Source organism: Lissotriton helveticus, chromosome 3_2 (assembly GCF_964261635.1).
Source record: "Lissotriton helveticus chromosome 3_2, aLisHel1.1, whole genome shotgun sequence".
Lineage (NCBI taxonomy): Eukaryota > Metazoa > Chordata > Amphibia > Caudata > Salamandridae > Lissotriton > Lissotriton helveticus.
The window spans coordinates 244,667,396-244,691,701 of record NC_136062.1 but is presented as its reverse complement, the minus strand read 5'-3'; the positions used below and the strand labels follow the sequence as shown (position 1 = coordinate 244,691,701).

At 46.5% G+C, this 24,306-nt stretch overlaps 1 protein-coding gene across 2 annotated transcripts in view; it reads left to right on the top strand.

Moving 5' to 3' along the window:
- MPI (mannose phosphate isomerase) overlaps nt 1-22,124 on the top strand; it is a 127,274-nt gene extending 105,150 nt beyond the window's left edge. For both annotated transcript variants that reach the window (XM_078685123.1, XM_078685124.1), the window contains exon 8: nt 19,302-22,124. In XM_078685123.1, the coding sequence (XP_078541249.1) occupies nt 19,302-19,520 (219 nt within the window). In that variant the 3' untranslated portion in view covers nt 19,521-22,124. The remainder of the gene's footprint in view (nt 1-19,301) is intronic.
- Nucleotides 22,125-24,306: the final 2,182 nt, after the last annotated feature.

Below are 24,306 nucleotides of genomic sequence, written 5' to 3'. Positions count from 1 at the left end.
CATTCTAAGGGGGCGTAAAGGGCCTCGTAATACCCGACGAAACTCTCTGCGATCTCCACTGAATCCAGTATTGGCTCCCCCTCCAGGGTAGTTATCCGAGGCAATGGCTGGGCATGCATGATGCCCTGGCAAAGGCGGTGTAGCATTTTGCAGGACTTATCGCCCCACTGGTAAACCCGACTACGGGTCGCCAACCAGGCCTGTCGCGCCTCTTCTAGCAAGACCGAAGCGTGTTGTTGCTGCAGCAGGGCCAACTGTCGTCGCGCCAGCCCGCCATCCGCCTCCCGGGCTCTGCGTTCCAGGGCTACCAGGTCTGCTTCCCGTCGCACTAAGTCCCGACGTCTCTCTTTTTTCGCCGCCGCACACCAGGATATGTCCACACCTCTCACCGTAGGCTTCAAGGCCTCCCAGAGAGTAGACAGTGATTCAACTGACCCTTTATTTGCAGACAAATAGTGATCTATTTCTACCGTAAGGTGCGCTGCGTATATGTCTTGGTGCAGGTGCCAAGCCGACATCTGCCGCCGGAACGGCTGCTTAGCCGGGCCCACGCGCAGCACAGCCAACACCGGCGAGTGATCTGACAGGGCACGTGGTAAGATTTCGGCCGAAGCTATGTGGAAAAGTAAATTTTGCCATGTTCTGTGTCCCTACGTGTTCCCCATGTTATGTTATATGTGCATGATTGGTATGCATATGTATTCCCCATGATCGATTAAAGACGCAATTACAGCTGTGTCCATCTCTAGTATGCCAGTTCCTAGTTTTCGTGAATACAACGAGCATCAGGCCTATGTAAAGTTATGTTGCCACGTTTTACAGTGTGCACGTTAAATTCATTGAAAAGTCTCCGTTTCTAGGCCTCAAAAGGGCCCGGACTCAGATTCAGCTCCTGTCTCCTGAACCCTCTCCGAGGAGCGATACAGCCCCCACCTGTATCCCTGACCCTTCACTTACTTCCTGCCTCACAGTGCCCGGCTCGGCCTGGCTCTGCCTGTCAGTCTGCCAAGAGTATGTTATGATTCTAGTTATCAGTCCAGCTCTCCTTCTCTGCATTCCTAAGCTACTGAATCGCATCAATAGTTTCAGTCATCGTCTAGCCTTTACGTCTCCATGTAAGAGAAATACTGTATTAATGATCATTTAATATTCCTCAACACACACTACATGTAGAATAATGCATGCACCAGTCTTAGTGTCTGTTAGCCTTTGCCCTGATAACTTTTGGATTCTATCTACATGTTCTCTAAACATCAGATACTAGATAGTGTTTAGGTACATGTCGCTCTGACTCTCCAGACTTTCGTCTCTCCTTCTAGCGCAGAAATCATAGCCCCAGCTTTTCCCTGGTAACACGTCATTGTCAGTTTGCGCGCACCACTAGGTTAGAGGTCCCGGCTCCTTAGGTAGCCCCCTCCATGTTTCCGCCCCATTTATGACATATTCCGTTACGTTTACATCACATGTCTATGTTCACGCCTCTTGTTACACCTACTTTCTGCCTTATCTTTCGCGACTGCTACAGGCCCTGCCCACTGCTACGCCTATTGTATTGAACATCATGTATTTTGTTTAACTATATATGCTTGTGCACGGTTATTAAAAGCTGCTAGCCATCCCAGATCTTGCCCGTGCAGGTTGTCCCGTTCCTGTCCTTTATGCTGTATTAAACCTGCAAACTCCTACTACCTCGAATCTTGACTCTTATTTATTGAGCTATCTGTTATTGTTATATCTAGTCAAAAATAGAGGTATTATTTATTTATTTACCACATAATGGCGCCCGAACAGGGACTTGCCCTTTCCCCACGCGCCGGTGAAGCCACGCAAGCCCCCTGATCCTCTGCAGCCGTGACGGAACCATACCGTGCACGTGCAGATATTTCTGCTTCAAGTATCCCTCAGGCCCACGGAGGAGACGGAGGTTGCGGTCCAGCATCCAGACGAGGCGGTGGAGGAACGCGGCGAGTCCCGACCAGAGCCCAAGCCGAGAGTCCAAGGTCCGAGGTATCCGGAGACCCACCCGTAACAGAAGTCCGAAGTTCGTCCGTCCGTCATCGTAGCAGTCCAGTCCAGTCCGAGGCCTTCCGTTCTTGCTGCCCGGTGAGTACCATTGCTGGGGTAGTATCTAGACAGGGTCAATTGCATTGTCTCTGGTCCGTGGGTTTGGGTACGCAGATCCAACACGAAGTGTCCACTTAGGTGGATGCGGGTCCTGACGTGTCTCTTTATGAGACCGGTAAGTTTCGTACTGTTTTAGCAGTGCATCTAGTTTCTGTTCTAGTCCGTTCTGTTCTCGAGAAATTCATGTATTCTGTTTTCAGTATTCCAGGTAGTGTTTTGTCCGAACTGTTATCCTAAATGTCATTCATGTATTTCAATGTCGTGGTATGAATGTGTTGTTTAGTAATCATCGTGTTCATTGTGTATTGTATTGTGTCTAGACTCCAGCCCAGTCATGCCATTGTTTTCCAAGTTACGTCAGTTAAAAACTAGAAAAGGTCTGTTAGAAGAAGCAGTTCCTGTCCCGCCTAGGGACAGTCCAGGTCATTTTATGTATCAAAAGCATGGCATAAGTGCCATATTGTATCTAGATTTGTGGGTGGAGTACACCAAACAGTTAGAAGAAAAGTATAGATGGCCCGTATCGGGTACATGGGATGCCGAGTGCATCATGCGAGTAGAAGAAGTATTATGGAAAAAGAAAGCCAGACAGTCACAGAAAGATGCCATCGAGTTATGGCGCAAAGAATCTCATAAAAGAACCGAAAAAGAAATCAGAAAGTCAGAATTAAGTAGAGAATCCTTAGAAAAAGCCCAAGAAAAGGAACTAATCGAAATAGGTGAACGAGTTAAAACCGAACAGTCAGACAGGCAGAGAAATGCCCTTATTAAGGGTATGTACCCTCTTCTTGCCGAGGGCTTGCCAAAAGCAACCCCGGAAGCATCCAGTAATTTTCCGCCACCTTTAGTTCCGACCAACCTGCGTCACAAACCGACCGCAGCTGAGATTTTTCTCTCGTCCTATTTGGACGACACAGTCCCAGAATATGCAAATCCTGTTCCGCCAGCTCCTGTAAATAATGTAAATCCTGCTCCTCCAGTCACCGGGGCACCTGTTGCAGTACCTGTTACGGTACCCCCGGTCCAGCCCGTAGTACAAATTCCCGCTACTTCAGTCACTCTGCCAGCTCGAAGAGTATCAGTCGACGATTCCAGTTTAGGGGCCGCGGGAGGAGGTCCTCCTGGTACCCCGCCGCCAAGTAGACGTCTAGGGGCAGTCGAGTTACATGAACGTGCGTTACAGCGTACGCCTAAATATAAGTCCATTGCAGAAATCAGGCGACTTCTTACTGAATGCTGTTATGATCCAGTCCCAGGCGAGGATAGTATGGTTATATATTCCGTACGTATAAGGCAGGTGTCCGAGTATTTGGTCACCCTACCGAATATGAAAGAAGATCTAGACAGAATGTATCGTTTCATTCGTACAGGACAAGATCCAGAAAGTATTGGTGAAGTCATGTCTCTCAGGAAATCTGAGATCCAGTTCATGTTATTAAAGTTTCTGATCAATTGTTTAATTAGGGAACAAGATTCCCCGACTAAAGATCCGAACGAAATGAAAATTTTGACAAAGTGGAGTGATAATATAGCCGAGGGTAAGCACAAGACACTCAATAGTATAGAGAGTATGTACAAGAAAATACGTAAAGAAATAATAAGGTTACACGAACAACGCAAAGAAGCACAAGTAAGCGAGAAAGAAAATGACTCTTCTACTGAAGAGGTAGACGACGAGACTACCGCCAGAATAGCGTATGTAGGTGAATCTAGACTTCCAGACCGACATTTACGCCTAGAACACAAGAAAGTCTTTCATCTTCCAGCACCAGAACAAGGTTCTCTAGAACAAGTATTTCAAGCTACCGATCAAATTCTGAAATCACGAATCGGTTATAGTGAATTAAGTACTATGCATGAACAAGAACTAGCCCGATCAGCAGTCCGATGGATTACTGATTCTACCACTTTTCCAGACGAAATAGTGGCACAAATGTTTCTGAAATTACCCCCAGCCGAGCAGCGACTGGTGGGTATGTATATGATCCAACACCTCATTACACTGTATGAGGGTCAACATTCTGATCCAGGTCCGTTACATGATGTCCTGAACGAGTTACTCCAGTATAGATGGAAAGGTTTAGGTACTGATTTAATTAGTGTCATTCTAGAACAGCGCCACAAATACAGAACGTTTTTGAACCCGCATTTTGTTCATGTCTCACCTCCAGAAAGTAAACCGTTTTACATAGACAGGCAGCATCCGTTACGAGAAGTACACCCAGTTAGGACACCAGATGGTGAAATGCAACGAGTATTTGTTTACACCCCAGTTACCAAGATGGAACTCTTAGAGATGAAGAAATTAATTCCCTGTCACGACAAAGATCCAGCAGGGTTCCACCGAGAATTAAAAGACATGCTCCGTATGGGAGAATACACGTATCCAGATATTATTAAAATGTTAAAAGTCCTGTTGCCCGCAGGGGTATACGAAAAACTCAAGGAAAAAGATTGGGAGGTGGGAGAGAAAAAGATCGATTGGACAGCTCTAGAAGCTGAAGATAAGATACGAGTACCAGGTACCGGTCTTGGAGATAAATGTAAAGAATTACCAGAATTATTGATACAAGTTTTGCCTAGATTATTAGCCACTAAAAAGGAAGACTGGGATGCAATCTCAGCCTGTAAACAGAAACAAGACGAAGATACCAGTGATTTTTATTCTAGATTTGAGAAATGTTTTAGCATCAACAGTGGTTTGAAGACGAGTAGTGAGTCATACCCTCATCTTTTTGTTACTAAATTAGTCGAGAATTCAAGTCCACAAGTTAAGAATCGAGTTTTGAAAGTCGAAAGTACCTGGCAAGCTAGTACCCCGTCCCAGATGTTACAGATGCTCCAGTATCACCAGAATAGAATCAGAGAAGAGCAAGAACACGAGAGAAGACGTATGAAAGACACGAAAATGAAAGTACTAGTTGCACAATCTGTTCCACAAGACAGTCAGAAGAGGGGTCCGAATCAAGCCAGTCATCCTGCAGCTCCCGTTAAAGGGACATGCAATTATTGTAAACAGCCAGGTCATTTTATAAACGAGTGTGCAGTTCTGAAACACAATATAGCCACTGGTAAAACTAAAGAAAGACCACGTCCGCCTAGACAAGAACAAGTTTCACAGACTTCTCAGCCACAGAATGCACAACAGACAGTTCCAGCACCGCAGCCTATTGCTGCAACACAGCATGTTACACAGCAGATGTACCAGTATGCTCAGTCAGAGTATCCAGAGTATCAAGCGTATTCATGAAACAGCCTAGAGAGGGAGGTAGGCTTGCCTCTCATCGAGATTCCTGTAGATCAAGAAGGTCCCTATGTACATAGTCAAGTATTGGGGAAAGACAGAAAGTTTTTGATTGATACAGGGGCAAGTAGGACGACTATTAGTCACGACGAGGTTCCAGGGGCTCCGCTCTCAGGCTCTAGAAATGTTTCCCTTGGATTTTCAGGAAAGCCAATTGTTAACGAGATTTCCAAACCAGTTACTCTAGAAGTAGGTCCATTGTCCCGAACTACTGATCTATTGCTTACGAAGTCCTGTCCAGAAAATGTGTTAGGTATTAAGACACTGAAAGAATTAGGTGCAGTTATTTGTTGTTCCCCAGAGGGAATACGTTTGTTTTTACGTGACTTCAAGGGTCACTATGTTTTGCGTGATTTTGATCCAAGATTGTCTAATGTTCCGCAGCATCTATGGGCGCAAGGTCCAACTGATGTTGGTTTTATGCAAATCACACCCCATCGTGTGACTCTCAAGCAAGGTGTAGTGTTACCACGAATCAGACAGTACAGATTGCCACCTGAGGCTGTAGCAGCCTTATCCAAAATTATTGACGAGCTCATTGCTCAAGGAGTAGTTGTAGAAACTGACTCCAATGTATGTAATTCTCCTATCATTCCAGTCATGAAACGTACTGATCCAAATGCACCTCCAGTATATCGATTAGTGATTGATCTTCGAGAACTTAATAAATGTATCATCCCCCAGTATCCAGTAGTCCCAGATATCTCATCTCTATTGACAGCCATTGATTCTGAGGCTACATTTTTCACAGTCATAGACCTCAAAAACGCATTTTTCAGTGTCCCCATTCATCCAGACAGCCAGTACCTTTTCGGATTCTGTTTAAATGGAAGGAGCTATACATTCACACAAGCTCCTCAAGGTTTCACAGAAAGTCCTAGCATTTACAGTCAAGCACTTAAGAGACAACTAGACAATATTCACATGCCAACTGACACTGCCCTGCTCCAATATGTCGATGATCTACTGATCACAGCCCGTTCTGAACGTGCTTGCGAGCGAGCATCACTTACAGTTTTGTACTTCCTAGCCGAGATGGGGCACAAGGTGTCCCCTTCGAAGCTTCAATTCTGTGTCCAGCAAGTGATCTACTTAGGCCACTTGCTGTCCAAGTGGGGTAGGCAGTTGACACCTGACCGTATCCAGTTAATAGCGAGTCTTCCTCAGCCCAAGACCCAGAAGGAGGTACGTGCTTTTATCGGCCTTACTTCCTATTGCAGACAATGGATTCCTCAGTATGCATTTCTAGCTAAACCACTGATACAGTTAACGACACAGGAGGCAGCCGTATCGACTGTTCTCCCTTGGACATCTGAACATACACTTAGTTTTAATGAGTTAAAGAAAGCTTTATGCCAAGCACCCGTTCTAGCTACACCGAACTACAGTAAGCCTTTCACACTTTTTGTCACAGAACGTGATAGTACTGCATTATCTGTTCTCACACAAGATCAAGCCGGACAATACAAGCCCTGTGCTTATTTTCCGAGTACACTAGATCCAGTAGCCCAGGCTCTGCCTGCGTGCCTCAAGTCAGTTGCAGCCACAGCACTAGCTATCAGACAAAGTGATTCCATAGTATTGGGACACTCCCTGACAGTACAAGTTCCACACTCCGTGGAAGTTCTTTTAAACCGAACACAGACCCAGCACTTGACAATTGCACGTTTGACAGGTTATGAACTGACACTGTTCCAGCCACACATAGAAATCAGACGCTGCAACGTTCTAAATCCTGCTACACTGTTACCGTCAGTTACTTCAAATCCTGCCACACATGACTGTGTGGAAGTTGTTAACACTATGACTAAGCCAAGACAAGATCTGACAGATATTCCATTACCAGATCCTGACCTGACACTTTATGTGGATGGTTCATGTATGAGAACGAGTACAGGAGAACTAGTAGCCGCGTATGCAGTGACTACTGACACTGAAGTTATTGAAACACACCGTATTGACACCCTGTCTGCTCAGGCAGCAGAGCTAGTTGCTCTGACACAAGCCTGCATACGTGCCAAGAACCTGAAAGTTAATATTTACACAGATTCACGCTACGCATTCGGAGTCGTACACGACTTCGGAGTGCTCTGGCAGGAGAGAGGTTTCATGACTTCTCATGGAACCAAGATTCAGCATGGTTTCCTTATTCAAGCTCTGTTAGATGCAATACATTTACCGACATCTATCGCTATCATGAAGTGCAAAGCACATACGAAAGTCACTGACATTATTTCCCAAGGTAATGATCTAGCAGATCGAACAGCCAAGCTTACAGCACAGGCACCAGACATACCAGTTAACAAGACACCGACATCCACTCTAGAACAGACTACTTGTATGACAGTTAAGGACCCTACTCAGGATGTCATAGATATCCAGTTACATGCTACTCCCGAAGAAATCAAGAAATGGTCCGAACAAGGAGGGGTCCAGACAGACCAGGGATGGGTGACGAAGGGAAAAGCCACATGGTTTCTCCCCGACTCAATGGTTCAAGTCATTATTAATACCGCACATAGTCCTGCACATTTAGGAGAAAAAGCCATGATAGACAGTATCCAGAACATCTGGTTTAACAAGCATTTACGAGCTGCAGCCAAGCAGAAAGTCCGTACTTGTATGATATGTTGTCAATTCAATCCAGGTAAAAGTGTCCCGGTGGAACAAGGTGGGTTCCAACCCCCTGACCACCCTTTTGAAGTCCTCCAGATGGATTATATTCAGATGGAGCGATGTCGAGGTTTCAAGTATGTCCCTGTAGTTGTATGCGCTTTGTCCAGGTGGACAGAAGCATATCCAGTCCCAGATTATACAGCCGCGACCACTGCCAAGCAGCTGGTTCGTGAATTCTTCCCCCGTTATGGACTCCCTAGGGTCGTGTATTCTGATAACGGCCAGCCATTCTCATCTGAACTCATGAAGCATGTTTCCCTTTTACTAGGGTACCAGTGGAAGTTCCATTGTGTACGCCATCCAGAAGCAGCCGGTCTCGTAGAGAGACATAACCAGACCCTAAAAATCCGTATCGCCAAAGTTTGTAAAGAGAAAGGTGTAGACTGGCTAGTAGCTCTGCCAGTCGCCCTATTTTATATGCGCATGATCGCACATTCCAGATCAGGTCTGTCCCCTTATGAGGTCGTATTCGGCCGTCCCCCGAATATGTGGGGTACACCTAGACCCCGAAGTATTACAGATGTTTCCAGTAATATGCTGACAGATTACCTAGCTTCCTTGATGTCTGCCCTACACTCTTGTCGTTCACAGGTTGCCGCCGCATTTCCAGACAATACCGAGGTGAAACCTCATGAAATCGTTCCAGGAAGTCTAGTGCTTGTCCGGAATTTCGATCGTTCAAGTCCGCTGGAGCCTCGCTGGAAGGAGCCGAAGTTAGTCCTTCTAACCACCCGCACAGCCGTGAAGTTGGAAGGCAGGAAAGGCTGGGTGCATCTGTCTCACGTCAAGAAATTTCACGGACTAAGACCTAAAACTTTAAATAACACTTCTACAGATACTATTCTTAAGGACTGTCCCGCCAATGACATTGATTCAAAACCTCCCCTGTTAGAGGAAACTCCGCAGCAGGAGTATAAAAAGATGCTTCGGTCTAGTAAAATAAGTCAGCCAGTTTAATTGTCTAAGTCCTCCCCTAGGTGAAACGGTTAGACAGGTATCTGACATGTATGAAATAGACCCCCATAGTGAGAGAGTTAGTCAAAACTCTATCCGATGTATCGTTTTTCTAAGTTTTATATTGTTTCTCAGCCTGATGGTTACCTGCACGAGTTATGCATTTCATTTATGTTTTCCAATTTCTCATGTAAATAAGTTTTCTAATGCTACAGTAGAGCACACATTTAGTGATCTGCCTCCTCACGAACTATCCTATCGTCTTGCTATGCGCAACAATACCTTTATCCGTATGTTGCATTATTCACACCAGACCAGCAATGCCACTAATTGTTGGGTGTGTGGTCGACTCCCCCCTTTCCAGACACCGAAGGGAGTTCTGCCACTCTTTCCTTATCCGTTTTCACATAATGGTTCGTGTGGAGCATGGTCCACGTTAACGTCATCCTCAACTGATATGTCCCTTCTGAACAGTACATGTTTTCCAGACAAGCAAGGTCTTCCCCACAGAACAGGGTTAGATCTAGAAAATGAAGTTTATAATTTGGGTAATTATTCTTCGAATTTCATGGTCCTGAATGTTCAGTCTGATCCTACTCCAGACTTACCTGCTATTTCAGTATTACCAGTCAAAGGCGAATTATGTGTCAGAAATAATGGTTCCGTACATGTAGGACATAGTGATTGTACTACTATTGTCAAGTATAGTGACATTGGGAAATCTATTTTTAAAGCTTCACGTCATTCTTATTTTGTTTGTGGTCAGACCGCATATGTTCGTCTGCCCCTCGATTGGGATGGAACCTGTTACATTGCCTTCCTACTGCCACCAGTTTTCCTAGCCCCGTCTGATTATCATAGAAACACACATCTAGTACACATTAGACATAGAAGGGAGATCGAGTCCCCGATTGTCGATCAAACTGAAACTGCTCTAGAACAGTATACAGATTTCAATAAAGGATTCTTTTTCTTTATAGGACCTATCCAGAATAGTAAGTTAATACGTAGATTAACCAGAACCCTTGAAGCAGTAGTGAATGAGACTGCTTCTGCCCTAGGTAACTTAACCGAAGAGCAATCTGCTATGAGATTTGTCGTGCTCCAAAATCGTCTCGTTCTTGACGTCATACTGGCCGATAGAGGAGGAGCATGTAGAGTCATCGGATCTAGTTGCTGCATTTTCATTCCTAATAACGCGCCGTCTGTTTATTCAGCTATAACCAGACTTCATAAAATTGCCCATCAGTTACACCAGAATCCAGGCACCTGGACATGGTCCGGTTGGTTTTGGAGTATAATTTCTGCCTGGGGATGGAAAGTATTGTCATTTCTAGGTATTGCAGTAGCGATCATATTCAGTTGCTGCCTCTGTATACAATGTGGCCCTGCGATTTGCGGCATTTGTGCTACCTCTTGTATTCCTAGTCCCAAGTCCCGTCCTAGATCCCGTTCCAAGAAAATTCGAGACGAGCAAATGATACTGTATGAAATGATAGATGGTATCATGAATATTGATGTTTCTTGATGGAAACGCAGTGACAAGGAGGGAATGTGGAAAAGTAAATTTTGCCATGTTCTGTGTCCCTACGTGTTCCCCATGTTATGTTATATGTGCACGATTGGTATGCATATGTATTCCCCATGATCGATTAAAGACGCAATTACAGCTGTGTCCATCTCTAGTATGCCAGTTCCTAGTTTTCGTGAATACAACGAGCATCAGGCCTATGTAAAGTTATGTTGCCACGTTTTACAGTGTGCACGTTAAATTCATTGAAAAGTCTCCGTTTCTAGGCCTCAAAAGGGCCCGGACTCAGATTCAGCTCCTGTCTCCTGAACCCTCTCCGAGGAGCGATACAGCCCCCACCTGTATCCCTGACCCTTCACTTACTTCCTGCCTCACAGTGCCCGGCTCGGCCTGGCTCTGCCTGTCAGTCTGCCAAGAGTATGTTATGATTCTAGTTATCAGTCCAGCTCTCCTTCTCTGCATTCCTAAGCTACTGAATCGCATCAATAGTTTCAGTCATCGTCTAGCCTTTACGTCTCCATGTAAGAGAAATACTGTATTAATGATCATTTAATATTCCTCAACACACACTACATGTAGAATAATGCATGCACCAGTCTTAGTGTCTGTTAGCCTTTGCCCTGATAACTTTTGGATTCTATCAACATGTTCTCTAAACATCAGATACTAGATAGTGTTTAGGTACATGTCGCTCTGACTCTCCAGACTTTCGTCTCTCCTTCTAGCGCAGAAATCATAGCCCCAGCTTCTCCCTGGTAACACGTCATTGTCAGTTTGCGCGCACCACTAGGTTAGAGGTCCCGGCTCCTTAGGTAGCCCCCTCCATGTTTCCGCCCCATTTATGACATATTCCGTTACGTTTACATCACATGTCTATGTTCACGCCTCTTGTTACACCTACTTTCTGCCTTATCTTTCGCGACTGCTACAGGCCCTGCCCACTGCTACGCCTATTGTATTGAACATCATGTATTTTGTTTAACTATATATGCTTGTGCACGGTTATTAAAAGCTGCTAGCCATCCCAGATCTTGCCCGTGCAGGTTGTCCCGTTCCTGTCCTTTATGCTGTATTAAACCTGCAAACTCCTACTACCTCGAATCTTGACTCTTATTTATTGAGCTATCTGTTATTGTTATATCTAGTCAAAAATAGAGGTATTATTTATTTATTTACCACAGCTATACGAGATGCAGATCCCCTGGGGATAAGCACGTAATCCAGCCGGCAGAATGTGTCTTGTGCCGCCGAGAAATCCGTGTATTCCCTATGCGCGCCGTGTTTGTACCGCCAAGCGTCTAACCAGTCCAGCCCAGCGATCAATGCAGACAGTTTGGTAGCAGTGCCCTCACTTCCCAGAACCTGGTCCACCGCCCCACTCCGCCACCTATCCCGGCTTTTATCCACTACATCATTCCAGTCCACCCTACAATAGACAAGGAGTCTGGGATTTCACCCCACAGGGACATGAACCTTTCAACCAGTGGCCACTGAAGCGGCGGAGGGGCATACACACTACCAAAAGTCACCCTGTCCCCGCCTATCTCCCCCTGCACCACCACATACCTACCCTGTGTGTCTGTCCAGGTGTGTGTATGAGGGTATGGCACTCTGCGGTGTATAAGGACCGCTACCCCCCTAGAGCCCCTGGTAAAGCCGTAGTGAAACGTCTGTGTATAGCCTGAGCGCTGCAGACACAGTGTTTTGGTGCCGAGCAAATGCGTTTCCTGCAACAGGAGAACATGCACCCCCAACCTCCCGGCATATTGAAATATCGCACACCGCTTAATTTTGTCTAGCATCCCTCTCACATTCCAACTCATGACCCGTAGTGACCCAGGGCCTACCCGCCCCACCTCCCTACCAATGGACATCTGAGCAATACTACAAATTTAGGACTAGCAGTTCCAGCATCTAGTCGGCATGGTACATGGCAGTCATCAGGCAACATAGCGCACGCAAGCAAGGCCCCCCTCCCCAACTTCCCACGAACTCCCTTCCCCCCCGACCACCCCCCACCCCGCACCTCCCAAACATGGAAGTACCTGTCGCGGACGAATGACGACCAGGCTCCTAACTGGGGAGCAAGCGCAGCATCCTCCAATGGATCCCCAAGCAACTACCCATAAGAACTAGGCCATTACTCCCACCCTTCCGTGCTGAATAGGACGGGCCTCCAGCCTGTATTTACTGTGCACCTGGGCTTCCGCTAAGAACATAGTCATTTAGCAGCAGTATGTCCCTTTATCATCAAGGCACTTCAGGTTGCTGGTCCTGTGTCGGGTTGGCCGAGCCCGTGCGCGAGCTCCGTCTTGATCGCGATCCTCTATGGCGCTGACGCTGGCTCCGCAAGCCCTCCCTGGCAAATCCACTCGAGGAAGAGTCCGACTCCCCCTCCCTGGCAGTGTTCAGCCGATTTTTGACCGTTTCATCCGTCCACTGAAACACTTCCTCTGGCGTATCAAAGAACAGTGAGCGGGACTTATAAATGACTCGCAGCCGCGCCGGGAAGAGTAGTGCATACTGAAGCTTCAGATCCCGTAGACGGGCCTTGGCCGCGTGGAAGGATTGGCGCTGCTGCTGTACCAGTCTCGTATAGTCCGGGAAGATCATGATGGTAGAGTTGTCGTGTGTAAGAGTGCCCTGGAGTCTCGCCTGTCGTAGGATAGTGTCCCGATCCGCGTAATTCAAGAATTTGGCAATGATCGGTCTCGGGCGCTCTCCGACCGGGGGCTTCTGCGTCAGTGCCCGGTGTGCTCTCTCCACCACGAAGCACCCGGACAGGGCCTCTGCCGGGATCCAACCTGCCAGCCACTGCGCTAAAAAGGTCTCCGCGCTGCCCTTCTCACACCCCTCCGGAAAGCCAACAAAGCGCAGGTTGTTGCGCCGGGCCCGTCCTTCCGCATCCTCCACCCTCAGGACCAGGCCCTTCTGCACCTTTTCCATAGCTGCGACCTTCCGTTTAAGGATAGACACATCGTCCTCAACGCCAGATATTCGGGTCTCCGCGCTGGTAATTCGCTCCACCGCGTTCCTCAAATCCTGTCGGAGAAGGGTGACATCCGCCCCAACAGCCCCTATCTTTGCGTCGAGCATGTCTCTCGATTGTGTAATTGCGGCCAGCAACGCTGCATTGTCCGGAGCGGGCGCCGAGGGGCCACCAGATCCGGACGCCTCTGTAAATTTGTCCATGGGCCCCTGTTTACCCTGTCCTCCACCAGCTCCTCCTCGTGTCATAGCTCGCTGTCAGTGCCGCACTGGTTATGAATCCCACTGATGGTTCAAGTATTGCTAGCCGCAGGCCAGGGTCGGGAGATCGGAAGACCCCATGGTAGATGGGCACGGGGCCGAAATCCACTGTCGGGTGCACACCCAGCCCACCGCCGGCCACGTGTTCAGGCGCCCCGGGGCTCTTCGCTCAGGCGCCCTTCTCCTCCAAGGCCGGGCCCCAGTCGCACAAAGTTCCACTGATCCCCACTATCAGGCGGCCACCGGCGGGGCCCCAGCGGGTGTCCCCCTCTCCACGAGGCTCTCCACTGCCGCCGCGATGGGCGACCGGCTCTAGATGGCCGTGCGCGCCAGGCACAGGTCGGGGCACACTCCCAGCGAGCCAGCGACGGACACCTCCGGGCCACCACAAGGGATCCAGCTCATGTAGCCCCCGACCGTGTCAGGTACCTCCCGACCCCTCCACCGGGGCCCGATCTGGCCCCCGGACTCCGGGCAAGGTCACTCACCGCCTCTACAGCAGCTCCCAAGGACGACGTGGCGCCGGCCGGGTCCGGTGTCCCCGCGTCCGGGGTCCCACAGTACAAGGTCCAAACAGCGCCTCCCAGCTCTTATCGATCACGGCTAGACCTCATGGATTTCCCTCCACGCCCGCCGGCCGTCGCTCGGCCGAGGGCACCACAGCTCACCGGGCGGTCCAAGATGGCGGCCGCGCCTCGGGGATAATGCCTCCAATGTATGTCCAAAGAGCTCAGGGCCGGGCTCCGCCTCAAGGGCCAGCAGCACACTCACCAGCAGGTGCGGGCCCCCCCCCCCCCGGAACAGCCAGGCCCTCGGCCGAGCCCCGTCACTCAGCCCCGCTCAGCGCCGCTGCCCACAGCTGCGCCCGGTCCGGGCGTCGCCAAAATCGAGGCCCCGGCTGTGTAGGCCCCTTCTGCTCGCTCGGGGCCGGCGGCGCGTCTGGGTCGGTTTCAGCGTCCTCGGTGCCCCGACTCGGCCGATCTCTCTACCGAGGGTAGTACACCGGTCCAGTAGCAGGGATCTGTGCCCAGGAGCCCAGCGGAAGCCCAGGGCAAGGATATATGAGCAGGATACCATTAGGCTGGTCGGAGCTCAAGCTCTACACGACCGCCATGTTCACCTGCCAAGCCACGCCCCCTAAAATGTTTATTTTTAATGACGTGCTCTAAGATGCTGTATTTTGGCTAACATAAGCAGGCATATGATTAGAAATAATATGATCAGCATTGTTACAATTCCATAAAACACAAAGGGAGAAATCATGTAACAGTGATAGTGGAAACAGGACATATAGCACCTTATGAACCACCCTCCCCTGCTAGGAACTAGGTTTTATGATAGAAGGTCTCTTATGCTAAAATGGGGATCAGCAGAGGTGAATCACATCTCAGGATCAGCAAAGCTCTCTGTGTCTGGAAAAGGTTTCTCTTCAAGTGCCCAAATCATGCATGCAGTGCAATATTAAAGGCACTAGAATTTCAGTTGGTTGCAGCTGTGTGTGTGTTATGTCTAGAGCCGGGGCCGATCAACCTGAATAACAGCATACATTGTTACGGTGACCTTGAAGGCTTCTGCACACAATGTACAGACTATGGTCGCGATGTAAGTCTAGGGAAATGAAAAACAGACCATTCTCATGTGAGGACACCAAGCAGTCTAACTTACAACAGTTACATGTAGTGTTGTGTGCAAAAGATGCAAAGTGGCAAAATGGTGTTTAAACTTCTAATAAGCTTATGCTAACATAATAATGTGTGCACGCAGGGCCCTGTCTTCACTACAATATGTGTACCTAAAACATGTTTTCAGTGTCCAAGGGATGTCACCCCCGAAAACTATAGTCTGCAAACCCTATTAGGACTGTCACAAACAGACGTCTGTGATGGATCCCCACCAAGTATGCTTGTGGTACCGTGATTCCAAAGCCGACACTGACTGCACGAAGGCCATCATCGAATGCCAGGCGAATCTCTATGTTACCAATCATAAGAAGACTCCAATTTGGGGCCGCTCCTAAATCACGGTCCACCTTCAAACTTCTTTCCCTATCTCATTCCTGTTCCCAGAGTCGTCGGAGCTGCTTCAGAGGCCGTTCTTCGTATCAAAGGCAAATCTTCAGGTAACTCTAAAAAGAAACACAAGAAGTCAAAGCGAGCTTTTGCTCCCTCACACCACTTGCATTCATTCGCCTGAGTGTGGTTGGCGCCACTCATCTTTCTCCCAAAGTCAGCCAACTAAAGAGCCGATCCCGCAATTTACATTGGCACACCCAGAGTTTCCGTGGTGAAATGCCATATCAAGTCAGATTGAAGAGTTATGAAGATCAGAGGCCTCTGGTCTCTGGAGGAGTCCTGGCTCCACATCAGCCTTCTGGTGCTGAGGGCCATCCGCTAGGTGCTGAAAGCCTGCCTGTTGCCCATCACAAGGAGGTTGGTACTGTTGATCATGGACAAGACCACTTCCATGTGATACTGCAACATACAGGGCGGGGTCACGGACCTGATGTCAGGAGGCCTTCCGCCTCTGCAAATAACTTTACCCCCAAGGCATTTTCCTGGTGGTGATTCACCTAGCAGGTTCATTGCATGCCAGGGCAGATGAGCTCCACTGTCAGCGCCTAGCAGGTCATGAGTGGGAATTACACTCGGAGGTGGCACAAGGTCTCTTCCACCAATAGGGAGAACCTTGGCTTGATCTATTCACCTCCGCCGGTAAGGTCCAGTGTCCGCACTCTTGCATGTTGGAGTTTTCAAGGCGTCGATCGCTCAGAGAAGTATTTTGCATTGAATGGAATTCGGGACTCCTGTATGCCTTTCCGCTGATAAAACTCCTGTACCAAATTTTCAAGAAGATCCGGACAGACCGGCCAGTCATCCTAGTGGCTCCTGATTGGGCACAGAGACTATGGTATCCAGAGGTCCTGGGATTAACCCTATGTCCACTGATCAGGCTGCCTCTCCAGGAGGACCTGCTACTGCAGCAACAGGGCTGGGTTCTGCACCTGGGCCTTTGCAATCTCCACCTTCTTGCTCGAGATCCAGCAGCAAAAGCCTTACACCTTCGACCTTCCTCCAGAGATGGTTCACATCATCTTGGCAGCTATGCATCCGTCAACAAAAACTGCACAGCTGTCTTTGGGACAAATTTGGGGCATGGTGTGGCACATACCAGATTAACCCTCTCCAGGTCAAGTTATCTAATGTTCTGCTGTTTGTTCTGTCTCTTGCTGAGCAAGGCTTTCGGGCACAGTGAAGTGTTAACTTTTAGCCTTCTTAACGGTTTCCAGATCAGCCCTTACTGTTTAAATCATCAGTTTGTGATTCAATTTGTGAAAGGTCTGCGACATATGTTTCCTTCTTCTCCCTTTGTGATGCCCCAGTGAGACCTTAATCTGGTCGTGATGTTCACTCCGTTCGCCCTACTTCAAAGCTGTCCCTTACGGCTTCTAACCATTAAGAATGTGTTCCTCTTCACAGTGAGTGAGTGAGCTTCAAGCTGTGTGTCAGTCCTCCACATACTACCTTCCCAGACAACCTGGTTCTGCGGACTCTAGCATCCTTCGTGCTGAAAGTTGTCACGTTGTTCCGTGTCTGTCAAACCATCACCCTGCCAGCTTTCTATGCTCCGCAACATGCCTCTAAAGAGGAGTAAAGAAAGCATTGCGTGGGCCCCAAAAGAGCGCTTAGCGTTTACGTAGATCGTACCAAATAACACTGGTTAGACGATCAGCTTTGTGACGTTCTCCAGAGCTTAAAATGTGAAGGCAGGGCAGAAGAGAAACATTTCCTCTCGGATCGTGCTCTGGTTTAAGTCCCTTCACAGACGTACCTTCAACTAGATTCTGCTTTGTATTTATTCAAATGGTGAAGAATCTGTCGATAGAAGTCTTTATCAGAAACGTACTTACTTTGGTATTGCTCTTTTTGGTAGAGACTATCTGGATGCAGAATCCTCACCAACCATCCCATCATCCCTGTTCCGTGATTGGTCTCTATCCATTAATAAGATCCCAAGTGGAGAAAGATGCACACTTTATATCAATTTGCTGTTTGGGTCTGCGTCTGGGGGCGCGGACAGTCTCAAAAGCAACAGACATTCACATGAGAGACTGGCGTCTACATATACCTGCTTTAAATTTCCGGAGCAGAAAGGTGTCTGGCACGCAGAGGTAGTGCAAAAAGGTTTTTAAATCCAGTCTGACACCTGGGGAATATTCAAAAGGTGAAGAATCTGCTGCTAGATGCGACCGCCCCTCCTGCTCCATTGAGTACATTTCCCTCACTAATTCATCCATTTAGTAACCGCCCAGTAAAGTTCAACATTGAATGTGAACAAATAAATATTGATTTAGCACATTGACCAATTGCATAAAAACACAGTTCCATCAATACAAAAGCCAGTAGTGCCATTAAAAAAAAATCAAAAAAACTCCGAGCTCTTCAGCAGATGAGCTAACATAAAGATTTCCTTACAGTTCACAGCTGTGGAACGGGCGATGGCTTCCAACCCGCTCAGAACCAGTGGTTTTGCAGATATTGGCAAGATTTATAAAGAAATCATGATTTAAGATCAAGAATACCTCAGTGCCACTAGGTGCGGACAAAGGCATTAAGACCGAAGGTGTCACATTTTCTGGGGAATTCATATACATACATTTTGGAAAAAATTCTGCAGTTATTTTGCAGAGGTGTTAGGTAGCTGATCCTCAGGTCCCTTTCCTGGACCTGAGTACTTAACATTTGAGGTATACAGTAAAGCTCAGAGACTTTTATTGAATCATGAGTCTTATCCCTACACAGAGGAAACAGACTGAAGCACAGTCACTGGTACAGTGGGTACCTATCCCCTGAAAAGTTAGTTTGTAATCCATATCAACACGGCAAGCAATTTCAAAAAACGTGGGGCCATTATACACCAGCTGACAGAAATTGGGCAATTAGGAGAATATCCCCCAAACCACAAGGCTCTTCAGCTACTTGAATAACACAGGACCGCAGAGTTATGATTATTGTTGGCATCCATCGAAGGAAGAGGAGGGCAACATACCTCACAGTGATGATTAAAAGAGGAGGGGTATTATGCTATATTTGTGTATTCATAACAGGCCTGTGGTTACCATATTACTGTTTTATAGAAAATGGCATTTGCATTGGAGTACCGGTCAGATTACTGGCATGAAAGGTTGCACAACGCTGATCCGATAACTGTCATATTATATGTTTATTATGCCTTTTAAAGAATGCTTCACAGAGTACTAATCAAGTATTGAACAAAACACATGCTACTTTTTAAATAATCCTGTTACAAAACGTAAGTTACCTATGACCTTGAATTGATTTTAGTCTCAGATGAGCACATATCTCTACTGTTGAGTTTTTGTACCCTTTCTCCTGATGTCCTATTTGGTTTCCTTTTTTCCTAAAGAAAACCAATCCCATTTGTCGTCCTGTTTCCTTTCTCCAGATCCCTGCTTCCAAGAAGAAATACACTGTTGCCTCCATCGACTCTGCCAGCATTCTCTTGGTGATCCAAGGAGAAGCTACGGCTGCTTCTGACTCCGCCTTGTCCGACATCAGCCTGCGTCGCGGATCCGTTCTCTTCATTGCAGCCAACGAGAGTGTCTCGCTGGACCTATGCTCGCAGAGTGGCATGCTTTTCTTTCGAGCCTGCTGTCTCTTCTAAAGAGCTCCCTTCTATGGTCACAGTAGATTGACCACATCATAGAGAGCAAGATAGGTGTTCGGCCTCTTCAATCCTGAGTGTGACCTGCAGGGTATGTGGTATGGCAGAACAGATATAAAACTGAGGGAGGTGGATGGATTAGGAAGGAGGCTCCTGTAGAACCGTTCCCAAAACAGGCGTGGAGGAAGAAGAATTATTTTTTTCTGAAGATACTTTGTTCAATGCCAAGGTCACTAGTGTGCATGTGGAGCAGGAGCAAGCCAGTAGATATGTGATGGTTGTGATGGCTTGCAGCATCAGTCTGACAGATTATACCTGAAGTACATTATCATGGAGCATGCGTTTAAGTCAGAAAAAATATATTTTATAATATTTAATGTAAAGATTAGTCATGGAAGAATGAGTGAATGTCAGGCGCAGGTACCATGACACGGAAACCTAGTTATTTACGGTGTTTGAAAGCTTCTGATGCAACTGTGGAGAATGCGCTTGTTGCAGGACCAGTTGTGCGGTTTCCTTTTATCCAAGGCATCAAATAGCCGCTGTACATTGCATGGATTGAGGACTGTTACTACAAAGTCTCTCTGGCACTTAAATATTAATCACTTTAGGCGAGGCAGAGTTTTTTCCCCCTACAACATAATTTGATTATTGGGTGGATCTAGCCCCTCCTACCGTTTAATAATATTCAATTAGGTGCCACATATACTAAGGTATACACATTCACAATGTACTTGAAATGCATTGAGTCAAATTACATTTTGATGTCAGAGATTCGTTTAGGTATGAAATGAAGAGCCAGATTTACTTTATTTTTACTGCAATGTAATGCTGTGGAGCAGTTTGTTAGGAAGGGGGTGCCTGGTCTACCAATATATGATGCTGCTGCTATCGTTAGCACTGGTGCACAACATGCTGATTAGTGCAACACGCACACACCTTTGCAACTCAGTGCAAATGCGTCTCTGTGATGTCTAGCATAGGTTTTGTATTAACTACTATGCTGGACATAGTTTCAAATTGGTCAGTCATTGTATGTGTGCTGTATAGTGCAGTACGCATGCAGAGTTTGAAAAGTTTGGTAAAATAAATATTTCTCGAATTTAATGCCAGCTTCAAAGAGCTGTTGTGTTTTTTGGGTGCAAAGCCCTGTTTACAAATGTTAGTAGATAGGGCTTTTTCTAAAAAAAACAAGTGGTTGCATGGAAATGCCCATGTACCACCCATGGAATTCCCCCAAAAAGTTTTGTGCAGGAAAGTAAATCCCAGTTAGGTGCCAGGTTTGCATCACAACCGTGACCCAAATCATCACAAGATTTTAGTAAACTTGCTCCATGGTCATTTCAGTGTCCAATCTAACACCGCTCTGGCCGACTCAACTCCATCTGCTTGCATCATGGGTCTGCACCTCTGTAAAGCACTAATTGGCAAATCTTTTAATGTCCACGTGAATTCCACACCCTCCCTCCCCCTAGCAGGTGTCTCTTCCTGCCTAGAAAACCTTGCCTATACCCAATGGTGCCTTGTGCCCCGTATAGCAATGTCCCCCCGGACTAGCATTTTATTCTGCTACTTATTTTGTTTCACGTGAATTATTTCTTTTGCAAAGTTCTCCAATGCTACGAGCCATCCTATTTTGGAGGCGAGTGAACTATAGCAATATATTTACTGTTAAGGGTTATGCAGTTTGTTTTCTGAAATTGATGGAAGTGGGGGAAACCTCAATGACTGACTCAAATCTCACGGACAATGATGCTGTCCCTCTCCTCACAATAGCACTATCAAAACACTTCCAAATTACTCTGTGGTTTCAGTCATTAAGGATTTGCATACATTATATATATTTTAATAACTGATGATTTAAGTATATAATATGGGAAGTCCATCCCACGGTTGTTAGTGTACGACTCTGTTTTTGCTCTAATTTGTACATTGTATTTTTAAGAGGAGATGATAAGAGACTACTGATTATGTTTACGGTACAAGTTTCTCTGATCCCGTCAGCATGAGCGTGATAGCTGTGCAGACCTATCGGTAAAACTGCAGCCATGTTATCTGGTCCACAGTTAAGGGGTTTCTATTTGCGTGGGCTTGTTTATCCAGACCAAGATTTCTTAAATTTGCCGGTTGGGACCCCACTGTGGCCAGCAGAAGATAGTGCACTGGTCTCCCGACCTGGTCAGTCACTTCTAAATAAAGGTCATCTCGTGTAAGAGATTGCGAAACCTCACTCAAGACCAATCACATCTTGATCCCAAACGTTCAGTAGCCACCGCATTGTTGCACACACACAAGACAATTATGTTGCCAAGGAATCATGCATTTTAATCACTTTGAATGAGAACTCTTCCAGTGTTAGGATCACAGTAGTCTCACCCTCTATAGAAGTTCATTTGAACTGTGTGTTGCTTGTAGTTGGGTGGGTCTGCAGTTTGTGCAGCTTATCTAGGTGGCCTTGTATAGAGGGAACTAAGCATCTTTTGTTTTCAAATGCATTATTTTTAGAGCCCTGGCATGGAACTGTATAACTAATTCCTGATAGATTGGAATGCACTGATATGTCACGCCACCAGAAAGGTGTGTCAATAAAGACCCTAGGATTCATCTCGTATCTTGGTGTGTGTTCTTTTTTGATGTCTTGTGACTTTCTATCATATTACCACCACAGTGCTACACGTGGTTTTGGAAGATAATAATCGATGTGCTGGTTTACTGAGCACTGTTACAGTGAATCAGTGATGCACACTTAAGGCTTCCTCAGAGTTATAATAAAAAGTAAATTTTGGATATTATTGAATTATCACCTCAAGATGCACATTGCTACTTAATTACAGTTTGTATTGGATCTAGAGCAAGACTGTTTCTCGAATACAGTTTATTGAGATCACCCGTAACGTGAGGAGAATGTTAATTTAATGGTATAGATGATCTAATGATGCAGAACATTTCCATCCTGACTAAACCACCCACAGCATTGCATGAACTATGGGCCAACCAATGTAAGACCTTGTATCATTCAAGTTGCAATTAAAACTGAATGCTCAATGCTTCCAAATTTCAGATGTCATCCAGTAAATAACAAACATTGCCTTGCTCTTCAAGACCTCCCCAAACTCTGGAAAACCGAGCATCTCATTATTAAGGTCCTCTGCACTCAGGTCCTACAAGACATTGTCTCTACATCACTGCCTACAATGTGTGCGGGTGTCCTGTCCTCTGCACCTGCCTGCTTCACTCATTTTCATGCATCTGTGGCCGTTGATTATATGTACTCATTTTCCTACGGCTGCTGTAGATCATCTACTGCCACAACAACAGCTCCTCAGTCACAATTGGTTTTAATCATTCCTTTCCACAAGGAAACAGCATGAGAATAGTGTACATTCTTCTCTAACCCATTGAACAACTTCTGTTGTGTTTCACAAGGATCCCACCTCCCTCTTATCGGGATAGTACTCCGCATGAGACTGCTGTGGGAAACATACTTCCCACTCTCGTGTGGATGACGCCCAGATCTATCTTTGTGACTTGCCCAGATCCTAGGTCTCTGTGGCTGGGCCCCTTGAATGGACACTGGATTGGGAGGAAGGGACTACAGCTGGTGAAACTCCAGCCTACAAAAGGAAAATGTTTCCTGGATCCGAGTCGTATGCATTTATAACTAACATCTTTTCTCCCCCACACACATAATTTTTGGACACCTACCACCTTTACCAAGTGCATAAACCTTGGTGTCCACCTGGATACCAATTGATGTCCCAGGTCAGCTTCGTCACCATATGTGGGTTGTTTTTTGCTTCGTTAATTTAAACTATGCCTTCTTAATGTTCCAAAAAACCTATGCCACATTGTTATTGGCTTCTTGGTCCACTCAAACCTGAAACACGAAGACTCCCTCCTTGTTGCTCTACTGAAATACCAACAGAACTTCATTCAAGCTCTCCTCTGGTTACCTGCCTGAACTAGGATTACTTCAATTCCTTGGTCTCGACCTTCATACGCCTGAAGTATCTCACTCCCACATATTTCCAGCGGACAATCCTGAGACATCTACCTCATCAGTTTACACCGTGACTTGCAAATACATAGCATTGGCAGTGATATTCTGCAATGCCTCCGGTATTGGAGTCAGCATTCACATCATAACAGAAGCGCAATCGGAGGATTCACAGTTCAGTTAGGAGAATAGACACGAACGTGTCTTGAGGAAAGAAGACGGGTAAAGAAGTCCGACCTGTAGCACTCCATCTGAATAAGGAAGTTACTCTCTTTGGGAGTCGAGCACTTAAGGCTTACTGTGAGGAGGTGGTATAGCTTAGGAACTCAGATACATCAGAACACGGTACATAACATACAAACGCTATTACTTAGAAACAATTAAAACGACAAACAGGTTAGTAAAATCAAAAAAACGATATATTGAGAGAACAAGAATGTGCCAGCTCCTCGTGGGACTGAGATAGAACCCAACCTCGTTCTGTATAGAGCCTGGTTGCTTGGTTTTTAGTTTAAATACGTGTTTATTCACATTTTATGTCAACTACTGGTACAACTTTTCCCAAAGTCCTCCCCTCCCCCCAAAAAGTTATTACTGAGTTTACAAACTATTAAAATAATATGGCATGATGTACTCGGGCCACATTACAATATATTGTGATACAATCTGGAACAATAAGCACGTTTGGGAGTTGTACAATTCTAAAAATGGAGGAAGCACTATCTTCTCAGGGTAGGCCCGGACAGGGAGACATACAAAGAGTACAACCGTGGTGTCCTACAACAACGC